Raw genomic sequence first — 15,543 nt, forward strand, 5'->3', positions numbered from 1 at the left:
TCTGCTTTCTGTTCGCCAGCCAATTCTCTATCCATGCTAATACATTTCCTCTGACTCCGCGTACCTCTATCTTCTGCAGTAACCTTTTGTGTGGCACCTTATCGAATGCCTTTTGGAAATCTAAATACACCACATCCATTGGTACACCTCTATCCACCATGCTCGTTATATCCTCAAAGAATTCCAGTAAATTAGTTAAACATGATTTCCTCTTCATGAATCCATGCTGCGTCTGCTTGATTGCACTATTCCTATCTAGATGTCCCGCTATTTCTTCCTTAATGATAGTTTCAAGCATTTTCCCCACTACAGATGTTAAACTAACCGGCCTATAGTTACCTGCCTTTTGTCTGCCCCCCTTTTTTTTTTTTTTTTTACACAGAGGCGTTACATTAGCTGCTTTCCAATCCGCTGGTACCTCCCCAGAGTCCAGAGAATTTTGGTAGATTATAACGAATGCATCTGCTATACCTTCCGCCATCTCTTTTAATACCCTGGGATGCATTTCATCAGGACCAGGGGACTTGTCTACCTCGAGTCCCATTAGCCTGTCCAGCACAGTAGTGATAGTGATTGTCTCAAGGTCCTCCCTTCCCACATTCCTGTGACCAGCAATTTTTGGCATGGTTTTTGTGTCTTCCACTGTGAAGACTGAAGCAAAATAATTGTTTAAGGTCTCAGCCATTTCCATATTTCCCATTATTAAATCCCCCTTCTCATCTTCTAAGGGACCAACATTTACTTTAGTCACTCTTTTCCATTTTATATATCTGCAAAAGCTTTTACTATCTGTTTTTATGTTTTGCGCAAGTTTACCTTCGTAATCTATCTTTCCTTTCTTTATTGCTTTTTTAGTCATTCTTTGCTGTTGTTTAAAATTTTCCCAATCCTCTAGTTTCCCACTAACCTTGGCCACCTTATACGCATTGGTCTTTGATTTGATACTCTCCTTTATTTCTTTGGTTATCCACGGCTGGTTATCCCTTCTCTTACCACCCTTCTTTTTCACTGGAATATATTTTTGTTGAGCACTATGAAAGAGCTCCTTAAAAGTCCTCCACTGTTCCTCAATTGTGCCACCGTTTAGTCTGTGTTTCCAGTCTACTTTAGCCAACTCTGCCCTCATCCCGCTGTAGTCCCCTTTGTTTAAGCATAGTACGCTCGTTTCTGACACAACTTCCTCACCCTCAATCTGTATTACAAATTCAACCATACTGTGATCACTCATTCCGAGAGGATCTTTTACTAGGAGATTGTTTATTTTTCCTGTCTCATTACACAGGACCAGATCTAAGATAGCTTGCTCCCTTGTAGGTTCTGTAACATACTGTTCTAAGAAACAATCCCGTATGCATTCTATGAATTCCTCCTCCAGGCTACCCAGTGTGATTTGAGTTGACCAATCGATATGTAGGTTAAAATCCCCCATGACTACGGCCGTTCCTTTTTCACATGCCTCCATTATTCACTTAATTATTGCCCGCCCCACTATGAAGTTATTATTTGGGGGCCTATAAACTATGCCCACCAGTGAATTTTTCCCCTTACTATCTCTAATCTTCACCCACAATGATTCAACATTTTGTTCATTAGAGCCAATATCGTCTCTCACAACTGCCCTGATATCATCCTTTATTAACAGAGATACCTCCTGCAGCCCCTTTATATTCAGTGGCCCTTTTTGTTTTTTGCCTTGGGTTTCTCTGCCCTCCACTTTTACTCATCTCCTTTCTGTCTTTTGCTTTTGTCTCCTTTTTGTTTCCCTCGGTCTCCCTGCATTGGTTCCCATCCCCCTGCTTATAATTACTGCATGGTACAATCAAAGATTGACACTTCTATAACAGGTCCTGGCCTTTCATACATTGAAGTTATGGCAAAATGGTTCACATAAAAATGTTTGAAGAAATTCACCAATCTTATTGGAGTGAAACTGCTGTTGTGTCTTTTCATCGGCAAACTGCAAGAGCATCAAACATGTTTAACATTTTGGAGCTGTATGCTTTGGGTTACATTGCTTAAACCCCCAGGTGTAAGCCGTTAACCAAAATGAAGTTCAACAGTAAGAAGGAAATTCAATTTTGTCTTTGATAATATTCAACATTTTATTTCATACAGAATATGGGGCCCAAGTTTCGGCCTGAGTTGTTCCTGATTTTTTGGAGCAACTGGTGTAGACGGAGTATCTTAGAAATTCAAATTCTCGGCATTTAGTTTGCTCCAGTTCTAGTCAGTTAGAACAGTTTCACTTTGGAACCGAATTTTTTTTTCAAAAGGGGGCGTGTCCGGCCACTTACGCCTGTTTTCAAAGTTTCGGCAGTGAAAACTTACTCCATACTAACTTAGAATGGAGTAAGTGAAGATTTTTTTACGTTCGAAAAAACCTTGTCTACACTTTAGAAAATCAGGCGTAGGTTACAAATTAGGCGTAGGAAATGGGAGGGGGAGGGGTTTAAAGGGAAGTTTACAAACATTAAACACTTCAGTTTTACAAATAAAGAGCCATCATCAATAATAAATGATAAATACATCAATAAATCAACCAATAAATCAATCCAAAAAAATTGTTTAAATTTTTAAAAAAAAAAATCAATAAAACATTTTCTACTTACCGACTGCAGCACCGAGAGTCCTTCAACAGCGGGGGGGGGGGGGGGGGGGGGGGCTGGGCGGAGAAGGAGAGAAGATGTAGGGAGGGAGGGAAGGAAGGAGAGAGGAGGGAGGGGAAGGAGAGATGAGAGAGGGAGGGAAGGAGAGAGGGGGGAAGGAGAAGGAGAGAGCGGGGGGGGGGGGGGGGGAGGGAGAGAAGGAGGCTGAACGGCCAGGCCCAAGACCTCGGGCTAGATTTACAGGTAGGTGGCGTCGGGTCGCCGGGGGAGCGGGAGTCGAGTCGGGTTGGGAGGAAGCAGGAGCTGGGCGTGGGAGGCAGCCTTATGCACGCAACCCCAGTGAGGCCATTCGGCCAGGGCTAGGGGCTGCGTGCTTCGGGCCCCTCCCACACAGTTTTGGCCGCATGGAGCTACTGCACATGCGCGCCCACTGTAGCGCGCATGTGCAGAGGTCCCGGCACTGTTTTCGGCGCAGGGACCTGACTCCGCCCCCAACAGCTCGTGCTGCGCTGCGCCTGGCTGCAGAAGACCTACAGGGAGCCGGAGAATAGGGAAGTTTTTTTTAGGCACACTTTCTGGCGCGTAAAACGGGCATCCAGGTCCGGGCTGTGCCGTTTTAGGCGCGTCCCGAAATTTGGCCCCATGATTTCCGTAAGAAATGCCTTATCTTCTGAATGATACCATGTTATAGCACAGAAACAGGCCATTCAACTCATAAAGTCTGTGCTAATGTTTTTCTCCACGAGGCATCTTGTCCATTTCCACCCTCGTTTGTTTACCATTCTCTCCATTATTACTCTTAAATCATGCAACTATCTAATTCCATTCTAAAATGATTGATGGATTCACTTTGACAGCAGTTAGAGGCAGAGAATTGCAAATTCTAACCACCCTCTATGTAAAGATGTTTTTTCTAACTTCCCCCTGAATTCCTTTTGTGATTGACTTAAATTTATGCTGTCTTGTTACCATCTCACTGACCAGTGGAAATGACCGATCATTATTTGTCTTATCATAACCATAAAGTCCTCTATCTCAGTGCAGTGAAAAAGCCCCAAATCATAACTGGTAACATCATAGCAAATCCTCAGCCCTGGTAACATCTTAGCAAATCTACATTGCCCCTTTTTTGATATCTTTCCTATATGGATGCCCAGTACAAATAGACCATAGAAACAATGAAATCTTGTGGATTTTTATTTCTAACTAAAAGTAGAAGAAACACAGATTGATTTTCAATGATTTATAGATTCCTCGAACCATTTTATTAGCATATTTGAAATGAAACAGGGCAGATGATATTCAAATGAAGTCTCTTGATCAGTTACCTTAGAGAGTTCATTCTCAACGCTTTGAATCCAAGAGACTGTTTCACAAAGTCCTCTTCTTTGTCAGAGAACATTCCTATTTTGGAACACACAATATTTAATTTTTTTTAAGCAAGGGGAAAGAACAACAATTCTTGTGCCAAATGAAGGAATTTAGGGCATTATTCCAGATTAAAATCATTTTAAAATTTGAGTCTGGCTTTATTCTGGATCATATTCTCCCAAAACTCATTAGAACAATTAGGGTAAACAAAAGTCTCCATGTGTACCCACTCAAAAATAAGTGAAGAGCATTTTTAATTTTGTCCATAAGTGGTTCTGATTCTCAATAGAGCTCATTTTGGGCGAAAGCTTATCAGTGTATTAATGATACTGTATTCCTCGCACACTTGCTATAATTGTGAATACATTTTGTATTAATGAAAATGATATACAAAATACAAATTACCTTGCTTTTGAGCAGGAAGAGAAATGTGATAATAGATGCTTCGCCAAATATATATCCGGTAGTTTCATGGTGACCTTTACTGATTCTAGCTTTTTATTCCAGATTTATTTCATGTATTTAAATTCCCCAGCTGCCATGGTGGGATTTGAACTCTTCTCACCGATTAGTCCAGGCCTCTGGATTACTAGTCCAGTAACAACACCACGATGCTACCGTTCCATAGGAACATAGAAACATAGAAAATAGGTGCAGGAGTAGGCTATCCAGCCTGCACAATATGATCAGTACCCAGTTCCTGCTTTCTCTCCATACCCCTTGATCCCTTTAGCCGCAAGGGCCATTTCTAACTCCCTCTTGAATATATCCAATGAACTGGCATCAACAACTCTCTGCGGTAGGGAATTCCATAGGTTAACAACTCTCTGAGTGAAGAAGTTTCTCCTCATCTCAGTCCTAAATGGCTTACCCCTTATCCTAAGACTATGTCCCCTGGTCCTGGACTTCCTCAACATCGAGAACATTCTTCCTGCATCTAACCTGTCCAGTCCCATCAGAATTTTATATGTTCCTATGAGATCCCCTCTCATCCTTCTAAACTCCAGTGAATACAGGCCAAGTCGATCCAGTCTCTCCTCATAGGTCAGTCCTGCCATCCCAGGAATCAGTCTGGTGAACCTTCGCTGCACTCCCTCAATAGCAAGAACGTCCTTCCTCAGATTAGGAGAGCAAAACTGAACACAATATTCTAGGTGGAGCCTCACCAAGGCCCTGTACAACTGCAATAAGACTTCCCTGCTCCTATACTCAAATCCCATAGCTATGAAGACCAACATACCATTTGCCTTCTTCACCGCCTGCTGTACGTGCATGCCAACCTTCAATGACTGATGAATCATGACACCCAGGTCTCGCTGCACCTCCCCTTTTCCTAATTTGCCGCCATTTAGATAATATTCTGCCTTCGTGTTTTTGCCCCCAAAGTGGATAACCTCACATTTATCCACATTATACTGCATCTGCCATGTATTTGCCCACTCGCCTAACCTGTCCAAGTCACCCTGCAGCCTCTTAGTGTCCTCCTCACAGCTCACATTGCCACCCAGTTTAGTGTCATCTGCAAACTTGGAGATATTACACTCAATTCCTTCATCCAAATCATTAATATATATTGTAAAGAGCTGGGGTCCCAGCACTGAGCCCTGCGGCAGGCCACTAGTCACTGCCTGCCATTCTGAAAAGGACCCGTTAATCCCGACTCTCTGCCAACCAGTTCTCTATCCACGTCAGTACATTACCCCCAATACCATGTGCTTTGATTTTGCACAACAATCTCTTGTGTGGGACCTTGTCAAATACCTTTTGAAAGTCCAAATACACCACATCCACTGGTTCTCCCCTGTCCACTCTAATAGTTACATCCTCAAAAAATTCAAGAAGATTTGTCAAGCATGATTTCCCCTTCATAAATCCATGCTGACTTGGACCAATTCGATCACTGCTTTCCAAATGTGCTGCTATTTCATCCTTAATGGTTGATGCCAACATTTTCCCCACTACTGATGTCAGGCTAACTGGTCTATAATTACCAGTTTTCTCTCTCCTTCCTTTTTTAAAAAGTGGTGTTACATTAGCAACCCTCCAGTCCATAGGAACTGATCCAGAGTCGATAGACTGTTGGAAAATTATCACCAATGCATCCACTATTTCTAGGGCCACTTCCATAAGTACTCTGGGATGTAGACGATCAGGCCCTGGGGATTTCCCTTGTTAGCCACGGTTGAGCCACCTTCCCCGTTTTTAATTTACTCCAGACAGGGATGTACAATTGTTGAAGTTCGTCCATATGATCTTTAAAGGTTTGCCATTGCCTATCCACCATCAACCCTTTAAGTATCATTTGCCAGTCTAATCTCGGCAATTTGCGCCTCATACCATCAAAGTTACCTTTCCTTAAGTTCAGGACCCTAGTTTCTGAATTAACTTTGTCACTCTCCATCTTAATAAAGAATTCTACCATATTATGGTCTGGAGCCACCCAGTTTATTTTTCATTCATCCAGTTATACTCCAAATCTTCTCAGTTAATTACTACTTTAAAAATAAAGACAAAAGTTTACTTTTATCTTTCCACAGTACACATAAAATAATTAGAAATGAAGGCTTAAGCACATTGTCACTTATTGGAAGATGCTTGATTCATTTGCAAGTAGAAGTTGCACATATATTTAACAGTATGCTATCATTTACCAGCACTGTGCTTTGTTTTAATGCTTCCGTTACAAACCTCACACATAGTAAATTTTAAGCTCTGAGTAAAGACAGTGGATTATGTGCTTTAGCTTGAATGCCAAGGCAGAGTCAGCAAATGCATCTAAAAATAAACCACACTTTGTAAACGGTGTATTTAACTGAAATGTATGCATCTTTATTTACCATGCAGGGAAGGAAGAACATGGGCTTTGGTAGGAAGAGAGGTTGTTTGTATGGAAGCTATTGATTAAAAGAAAAAAAACTAAAAAACGAGTAAATGTTGTTTAACTTTGGTAGTTGATTGCATTTATTAAGAAAGAGGGCAATACTGAGTAATTTATTTATTAAATAGGCAAAGGGAACTTGGGACTTTGTTGGGAAGGAAAAGCGGTGGAATTGAAATCATTGCTCTAACGAAAATATTATTTCATTACTGCATTCTCTTCCTTGTGTTAAAATGCTCCCACCTTCACTGCTGCTACATATCCACCTAAAACTTGAGAAGGTGGGCAAGTCCTATCAATACAAAGTTGTAAATGTCTAGTCGATGGAACACACAAGTAGTGGTGGCTCCCTTATGAATTTCTTTGCCATGCAAAGCGGTCAACATTAAAGAAAGGATATTTGCGATTAGCTAGAGTGATGTTGCTTGTAACTCGATTTAAATGTAGAAGGACAGATTTTCCAAGTCCTCACATGCCATGAATACACATCGGAAAAGTCTGTGTCCACAGCCCTGCTCGTGGTATTCAACAACTCAGAGAATCTGCACTAAAACAGTGCTTTTTATGAACAGTTCCTTCTAAACCAAGAACAAGTGTTTAAACCAGACTGAGCACATCGCATTCTTAATGACCAATATTTGAAGATCTAGCCTCGGGAAGCAATTCACTCCCTGTGTAGAAGTCTTGAAGACAACTGTAGACCAGATGGAGAGGTCTTCATCATGTAATAAGCTCAGCGAGCCAATGGCTGTTTAAAACATCTTTAAGCACTTTATATACAATATGCCTTACCATTTCTCAGAGTCTGCAGAGAGACTGCCAAGGATGGAATCCCCACAGGTAGTAGTTCACACAAAACGGAAAAATGATCATATCTTGCAAAACAAAACAGACAAAATAAATAGAGAAACCATGACTATTTACATCATTTGCCTTTACTCTACGTTGTGTACACATACGTTTCCAAACGTGCGGTAGAAAATTCAGACTATGAAAGTTTCTTCTATCATTTAAGTTTCGGCTAAACATTTCTCCTTGCAAACAGTCAGATTGGCCAATAACCTGTATTAAAATTCTCCATTTGAGAATCGGTTAAATCCTGCATCAATAGAAATAAACAACCAGAAAAAGCAAAAAAAGAACTATGGCTTATATACAGATACATCTTCCAATTTCAGAGAAAAAAATTGGCAATACAGATATAACGTCCCGAAACCGGAAACCTCGGGACCGAGACCATTCCGGTTTTCTGGTTTTTCCGGATTTCAGGGAAGAAATCTGACTTCCCGAATCCGGAAACATCTTGGGTCTAATTTTGAGTATTAATGGATTTCGGAGACAATTGGATGTCCCGAATCCGGAAACCCTTGGGCTGACTTTCATGTATTTTCGGATTTCGGAGCATTACATCTGACGGCCCGAATCCGGCAACCACAAGGTCAGGCCGCGCCGGGCTGCGTATATTTTTGGATTCCTGCTTGGAGGAAGGTATGTACAGTTTAAAAGTCCGGTTTTCAAGAAATATTTCCGGATTCCAGACAATGATTCTTGCAATGTGCACAATGTCCGGTTTTCAGACAATTCCTGTTTTTAGAACTCTGGAGTTTGGATGTTCTACCTGTACTCACTGGGGGAAGTATGAACAAAGAACGGTCCAGATATTATAAAACATGAAATTCAATGAGATGGAAATGCGAAACAGTTGCTATACTACTGCAATTTTCTAGTGTTGCTAACTTTAAGTGCTTTGTCTTTTTATAAATATAAAACACACTAAAATCTAAAACAAAATTGGTTCTTCAGGCAACCAAAATTGGGTAAAACTCTGCTTTGTCGCAAACAACACTGATATGGTTGTGTGAAATTCCCCTGTACTATTTGAACTGAGGCGTTGACCCATTTCAAATATTCAGGTTATTGCCTTTGTTGAAGTAGTAGATGGCAGCATTTTATACAAACGCATTTGTCACTGATACATTTGGGTTGACATTCCACTGTATGGTATGAGTTAAACTGCTGTTTTCCCTTCAGATTGATTTCTTCCCTTAACACTGTTTCGGAGGGTGATAATGGCAATTGATTTAATTGGAGCGGGTGTGCTGATCGAGAGATACTGAATCAATTATTAAAAAAACAGGTAGAAAGAAAAGGTACGTGTTAGACTGTAGTGCAAACACTGCAATAACAGGGGCTTTTTGAACCGGGATAGGCCTTTGTGCATCCTCACTTACCTCTGCCAACCAGTGAGCGCGATGCCCTGTAACTGAATGGAGACCCTTGGCAGAGCTTCAGCCACCTTCAGCCACTGTAGGTGATTCGCGAAGTGGTAGTTAATGGATGTTAGAGACTGAGCTGCACCTGTCGCTCCTTTAAAGGCACTTGCAAACCAAATCTGAGAGAATCCAGCGCTCTGGTAATTTTCTATTTGAGACACTAAGTGAATAAAATCAAGTTAACATCGCTTAACGATACACAATTTGTCCTATTATGTTTAACACGAACAGCATATGTGGGAAACAAACACATTTTGTAATAGTTTACCATAAAAGTTACTGCAAAGCAAAAAAAAAAGGTTGTTCTCAGCCTAATGACAGGTAGTGAGCGAGACACCGATTTCAGCTGCTGCTGAGTGACATTCTTAATCACAAATTGATTGTCATTATCAGACATGCCATCAGAAACCAAATCTCCACTGGGTTCATTTTTTCAAATCAGTGACAATACACTAGTGAAGTGCATGAAATGTTAAGATGTATTAAACAACATAAAAATAATTTTAAAAGCATCATCATAGGCGGTCCCTCAAAATGAAGATGACTTGCTTCCACGCCAAAAAAAAAGGATGAGTTCACAGGTGTTTCGAATGAAGAACCCGAACTATATCCTGAAGGGTGGAAGATGCCTGGGCGTGGATTTTTTTGAAGTGTGGTGTCCGTTGCACACCGGCCACCACACGGGCTTGACAGAGCTAAGTCTTGGTCCAGTGGCAAGGATTACCCAAGACAACTGGAGACCTGCTCTGCTGCACGGACCTAGTATGCACACATATCGCAGTGTGGGCTGGCCCGTGCTGCCCCTGGGTCCCTGGCCCTGAACTCACGCCTCCACTGCGCCCCGATCACATCCCTCCACAGTCTCTCGCCGCTCCTGCTGCATCTGCCCACGCTCCAATCACCGACTTGGACCTTGCTGACATCACTCTTCGCTGCCGTTGCCCTCCTGCATCAGCTCGCGCGGGACCTTGTAGTGGCCTGCCTCCATGCTGCTCCCTGGGCTGCACGCCACTCCTTTTATGGCCCTGACCTGCTGCTGATCCTAAATCTACAATAGTGTGTGAAAGTTTCCACTGAATAAAATCTCCAATTAGAAAGAGCTTGCTGACAATTCTTACTGACTTTCACATTACACACAGTGGCCCCTCCATTATCCACCAGGAAGAAGGGGAATGGGAATTGGTGGGGAATCCGTGTCCCCAAATGTTGCCCCTCCCATCTGGTGTAGCAAACCCCTCGGCACGGGAATGGAGACAAATCCAGACCAAAACTGTACGCAGTACTCCAGGTGTGGTCTTACCAACGCCCTGTACAGTTGTAGCAGGACTTCCCTACTTTTATATTCCATCCCCCTTGCAACAAAGGCCAGCATTCCATTTGCCTTCCTGATTACTTGCTGTACCAGCATAAGGAGCGGCGTGCGGCCCAGGGTGCAGTGTGGAGGCCCCGACCTTTAAAAGCACACTACAAATAAAATGTGCAAAGAGTAATTAATTAAAGCAAATTGGGGGTGACTGCTGTAGTCATGGGAACATGCTGTAGAAGTGGTTCGAGTTTATTGGTGCAGAAGATTTTAGCCACACTGTAACTTTTGTGATGGCCTTTTTATAATGAACTTCTCAGGATATTTAAAAAATACATTAAAAATATAAATAAATCTAGCCATGCTAATGGGTTCTGTTCTGATAAATTGTCATGACACAATTTCTTGCAAGAAACAGTGTTAAAGGAATGTGATGCATGACTTTACTAATCTATAAACAAAAAGATTGACACAGCTTGTCTTTGCTATATTTTATATTCCTCCTTTAGATGAGCATAATTGCCAATAATTCACTCATTTAAACGTAGAATGTGAAGTGACACCTTTCCCAATTATACTGTTCTAATTTTGAACCGCTTCTGCTAAAATAAATACAGTATAACGATATACAAAAACGCATGGCACTCAGTTTTTGTTGCTCCTTAAAATTAAGCCAAGAAATACTTTGTTAATTTTCAGATTGCCATTGGTATGGATACTGAAAACAAAACAAGGTTACTTACTTATTTTATTCACATCAAGGTCAGCATTATAATCCCAGATCATTGGTTCAACAAGCTGATCCAACATGGATTCTAATGGGAGATAAAAGACAAAAAGCTTTTCAATAAGATTTGCATCAAAAGGCAAAAACAAAGTAATTTAAAAATTGAAATTCAAAATAATAACAGATTTTTTTTCTCATTTAAAAATGGCCCCAAAATAAATATAAACCTCAGTACATCAGGGTTACTTTTTCAATTCATAATTGTATTTGTGTGTTTGATTCATTAGTGATGCCTTGATAAGAAAATTCTAGGATGTCATTTTCCTGGTAAAAATATTATAATGATATTGATAGCCACAAATTTTTAAGGAAAACTATGCATTTTTTAATCTACTTTGTTAGAAACATAGAAAATAGGTGGAGTAGGCCATTCGGCCCTTCTAGCCTGCACCGCCATTCAATGAGTTCATGGCTGAACATTCAACTTCAGTACCCCATTCCTGCTTTCTCGCCATACCCCTTGATCCCCCGAGTAGTAAGGACCTCATCTAACTCCTTTTTGAATATATTTAGTGAATTGGCCTCAACAACTTTCTGTGGTAGAGAATTCCACAGGTTCACCACTCTCTGGGTGAAGAAGTTCCTCCGCATCTCGGTCCTAAATGGCTTACCCCTTATCCTTAGACTGTGACCTCTGGTTCTGGACTTCCCCAACATTGGGAACATTCTTCCTGCATCTAACCTGTCTAACCCCGTCAGAATTTTAAATGTTTCTATGAGGTCCCCTCTCATTCTTCTGAACTCCAGTGAATACAAGCCCAGTTGATCCAGTTTTTCTTGATAGGTCAGTCCCGCCATCCCAGGAATCAGTCTGGTGAACCTTTGCTGCACTCCCTCAATAGCAAGAATGTCCTTCCTCAAGGTAGGAGACCAAAACTGTACACAATACTCCAGGTGTGGCCTCACCAATGCCCTGTACAACTGTAGCAACACCTCCCTGCCCCTGTACTCAAATCCCCTTGCTATGAAGGCCAACATGCCATTTGCTTTCTTAACCGCCTGCTGCACCTGCATGCCAACCTTCAATGACTGATGTACCACGACACCCAGGTCTCTTTGCACCTCCCCTTTTCCTAATCTGTCACCATTCAGATAATAGTCTGTCTCTCTGTTTTTACCACCAAAGTGGATAACCTCACATTTATCCACATTATACTTCATCTGCCATGCATTTGCCCACTCACTTAACCTATCCAAGTCGCTCTGCAGCCTCACAGTATCCTCCTCGCAGCTCACACTGCCACCCAACTTAGTGTCATCTGCAAATTTGGAGATACTACATTTAATCCCCTCATCTAAATCATTAATGTACAGTGTAAACAGCTGGGGCCCCAGCACAGAACCTTGCGGTACCCCACTAGTCACTGCCTGCCATTCTGAAAAGTACCCATTTACTCCTACTCTTTGCTTCCTGTCTGACAACCAGTTCTCAATCCATGTCAGCACACTACCCCCAATCCCATTTGCTCTAACTTTGCACATCAATCTCTTGTGTGGGACCTTGTCGAACGCCTTCTGAAAATCCAAATATACCACATCAACTGGTTCTCCCTTGTCCACTCTACTGGAAACATCCTCAAAAAATTCCAGAAGATTTGTCAAGCATGATTTCCCTTTCACAAATCCATGCTGACTTGGACCTATCATGTCACCTCTTTCCAAATGCACTGCTATGACATCCTTAATAATTGATTCCATCATTTTACCCACTACCGATGTCAGGCTGACCGGTCTATAATTCCCTGTTTTCTCTCTCCCTCCTTTTTTAAAAAGTGGGGTTACATTGGCTACCCTCCACTCTATAGGAACTGATCCAGAGTCAATGGAATGTTGGAAAATGACTGTCAATGCATCCACTATTTCCAAGGCCACCTCCTTAAGTACTCTGGGATGCAGTCCATCAGGCCTGGGGATTTATCGGCCTTCAATCCCATCAATTTTCCCAACACAATTTCCCGGATAATAAGGATTTCCCTCAGCTCCTCCTCCTTACTAGACCCCCCGACCCCTTTTATAACCGGAAGGTTGTTTGTGTCCTCCTTAGGTGAATACCGAACCAAAGTACTTGTTCAATTGGTCCGCCATTTCTTTGTTCCCCATTATGACTTCCCCTGATTCTGACTGCAGGGGACCTACGTTTGTCTTTACTAACCTTTTTCTCTTTACATATCTATAGAAAGTTTTGCAATCCGTCTTAATGTTCCCTGCAAGCTTCTTCTCATACTCCATTTTCCCTGCCCTAATCAAACACTTTGTCCTCCTCTGCTGAGTTCTAAATTTATCCCAGTCCCCAGGTTCGCTGCTATTTCTGGCCAATTTGTATGCCACTTCCTTGGCTTTAATACTATCCCTGATTTCCCTTGATAGCCACGGTTGAGCCACCTTCCCTTTTTTATTTTTATGCCAGACAGGAATGTACAATTGTTGTAGTTCATCCATGCAGTCTCTAAATGTCTGCCATTGCCCATCCACAGTCAACCCCTTAAGTATCATTCGCCAATCCATCCCAGCCAATTCACGCCTCATACCTTCAAAGTTAGCCTTCTTTAAGTTCTGGACCATGGTCTCTGAATTAACTGTTTCATTCTCCATCCTAATGCAGAATTCCACCATATTATGGTCACTCTTCCCCAAGGGGCCTCGCACAACGAGATTGCTAATTAATCCTCTCTCATTACATAACACCCAGTCTAAGATGGCCTCCCCCCTAGTTGGTTCCTCGACATATTGGTCTAAAAAACCATCCCTTATGCACTCCAGGAAATCCTCCTCCACCGTATTGCTTCCAGTTTGGTTAGCCCAATCTATGTGCATATTAAAGTCACCCATTATAACTGCTGCACCTTTATTGCATGCACCCCTAATTTCCTGTTTGATGCCCTCCCGAACATCACTACTACTTTTGGAGGTCTGTACACAACTCCCACTAACGTTTTTTGCCCTTTGGTGTTCTGTAGCTCTACCCATATAGATTCCACATCATCCAAGCTAATGTCCTTCCTAACTATTGCCTTAATCTCCTCCTTAACCAGCAATGCTACCCCACCTCCTTTTCCTTTTATTCTATCCTTCCTGAATGTTGAATACCCCTGGATGTTGAGTTCCCAACCCTGATCATCCTGGAGCCACGTCTCCGTAATCCCAATCACATCATATTTGTTAACATCTATTTGCACAGTTAATTCAGCCACCTTATTGCGGATACTCCTTGCATTAAGACACAAAGCCTTTAGGCTTGTTTTTTTAACACCCTCTGTCCTTTTAGAATTTTGCTGTACAATGGTCCTTTTTGTTCTTTGCCTTGGGTTTCTCTGCCCTCCACTTTTCCTCATCTCCTTTCTGTCTTTTGCTTTTGCCTCCTTTTTGTTTCCCTCTATCTCTCTGCATTGGTTCCCATCCCCCTGCCATATTAGTGCTGTTGGGGAGGAGTTAAACTATGAAAAACTATCAAAAATGATTACATCAAATATACTATAAATGTATGATATATTTCACCTTATCCATAATTATTCTGGGCATTATGGGGCCAAGTTTCGGCCTGAGTTGCTCCTGATTTTTTGGAGCAACTGGTGTAGACGGAGTATCTTAGAAATTTGAATTCTCGGCATTTAGTTTGCTCCAGTTCTAGTCAGTTAGAACAGTTTCACTTTGGAACAGAATTTTTTTTCAAAAAGGGGACATGTCCGGCCACTTATGCCTGTTTTCAAAGTTTAGGCAGTGAAAACTTACTCCAAACTAACTTAGAATGGAGTTAGTGAAGATTTTTGTACGTTCGAAAAAAACCTTGTCTACACTTTAGAAAATCAGGCGTCGGTTACAATTTAGGCATAGGGAATTGGGGTGGGAGGGGGGGGGCGGGTTTAAAGGGAAGTTTACAAACATTAAACACTTCAGTTTTACAAATAGAGAGCCATCATCAATAATAAATGATAAATACATCAATAAAATCAAAAAAAATTAATAAAATAGAAATTAAAAAATCAATAAATAAAACATTTTCTACTTACCAACTGCAGCACCGGGAGTCCTCCAACAGCGTGCTGGGACTGACCCCCAGTGTCTCTGTGTCTGTGTTTCTGACGGGGAGTGAAGAGGGGGGGGGTGGGGGAGTGAAGAGGGGGGGGGAGGAGTGGGGGAGTGAAGAGGGGGGAGTGAAGAGGGGGGAGTGAAGAGGGGGGAGTGAAGAGGGGGGAGTGAAGAGGGGGGAGTGAAGAGGGGGGAGTGAAGAGGGGGGAGTGAAGAGGGGGGAGTGAAGAGGGGGGAGTGAAGAGGGGGGAGTGAAGAGGGGGGAGTGAAGAGGGGGGAGTGAAGAGGGGGGAGTGAAG

The 15,543-nt window shown here is 42.1% G+C and overlaps 1 protein-coding gene across 9 annotated transcripts in view; it reads right to left on the minus strand.

The window, feature by feature from the left end:
- Nucleotides 1–15,543, minus strand: part of LOC139226682 (hexosaminidase D-like) — a 37,209-nt gene that overhangs the window by 4,732 nt on the left and 16,934 nt on the right. For all 9 annotated transcript variants that reach the window (XM_070857607.1, XM_070857608.1, XM_070857610.1 and 6 more), the window contains exons 7-10: nt 11,175–11,246; nt 9,087–9,288; nt 7,648–7,730; nt 3,935–4,010 (exon numbers count right to left, since the gene is read on the minus strand). In XM_070857607.1, coding sequence (XP_070713708.1) covers nt 3,935–4,010; nt 7,648–7,730; nt 9,087–9,288; nt 11,175–11,246 — 433 coding nt within the window. The remainder of the gene's footprint in view (nt 1–3,934; nt 4,011–7,647; nt 7,731–9,086; nt 9,289–11,174; nt 11,247–15,543) is intronic.

This window comes from Pristiophorus japonicus, chromosome 16 (assembly GCF_044704955.1).
Source record: "Pristiophorus japonicus isolate sPriJap1 chromosome 16, sPriJap1.hap1, whole genome shotgun sequence".
NCBI classification, from domain to species: Eukaryota; Metazoa; Chordata; class Chondrichthyes; family Pristiophoridae; genus Pristiophorus; species Pristiophorus japonicus.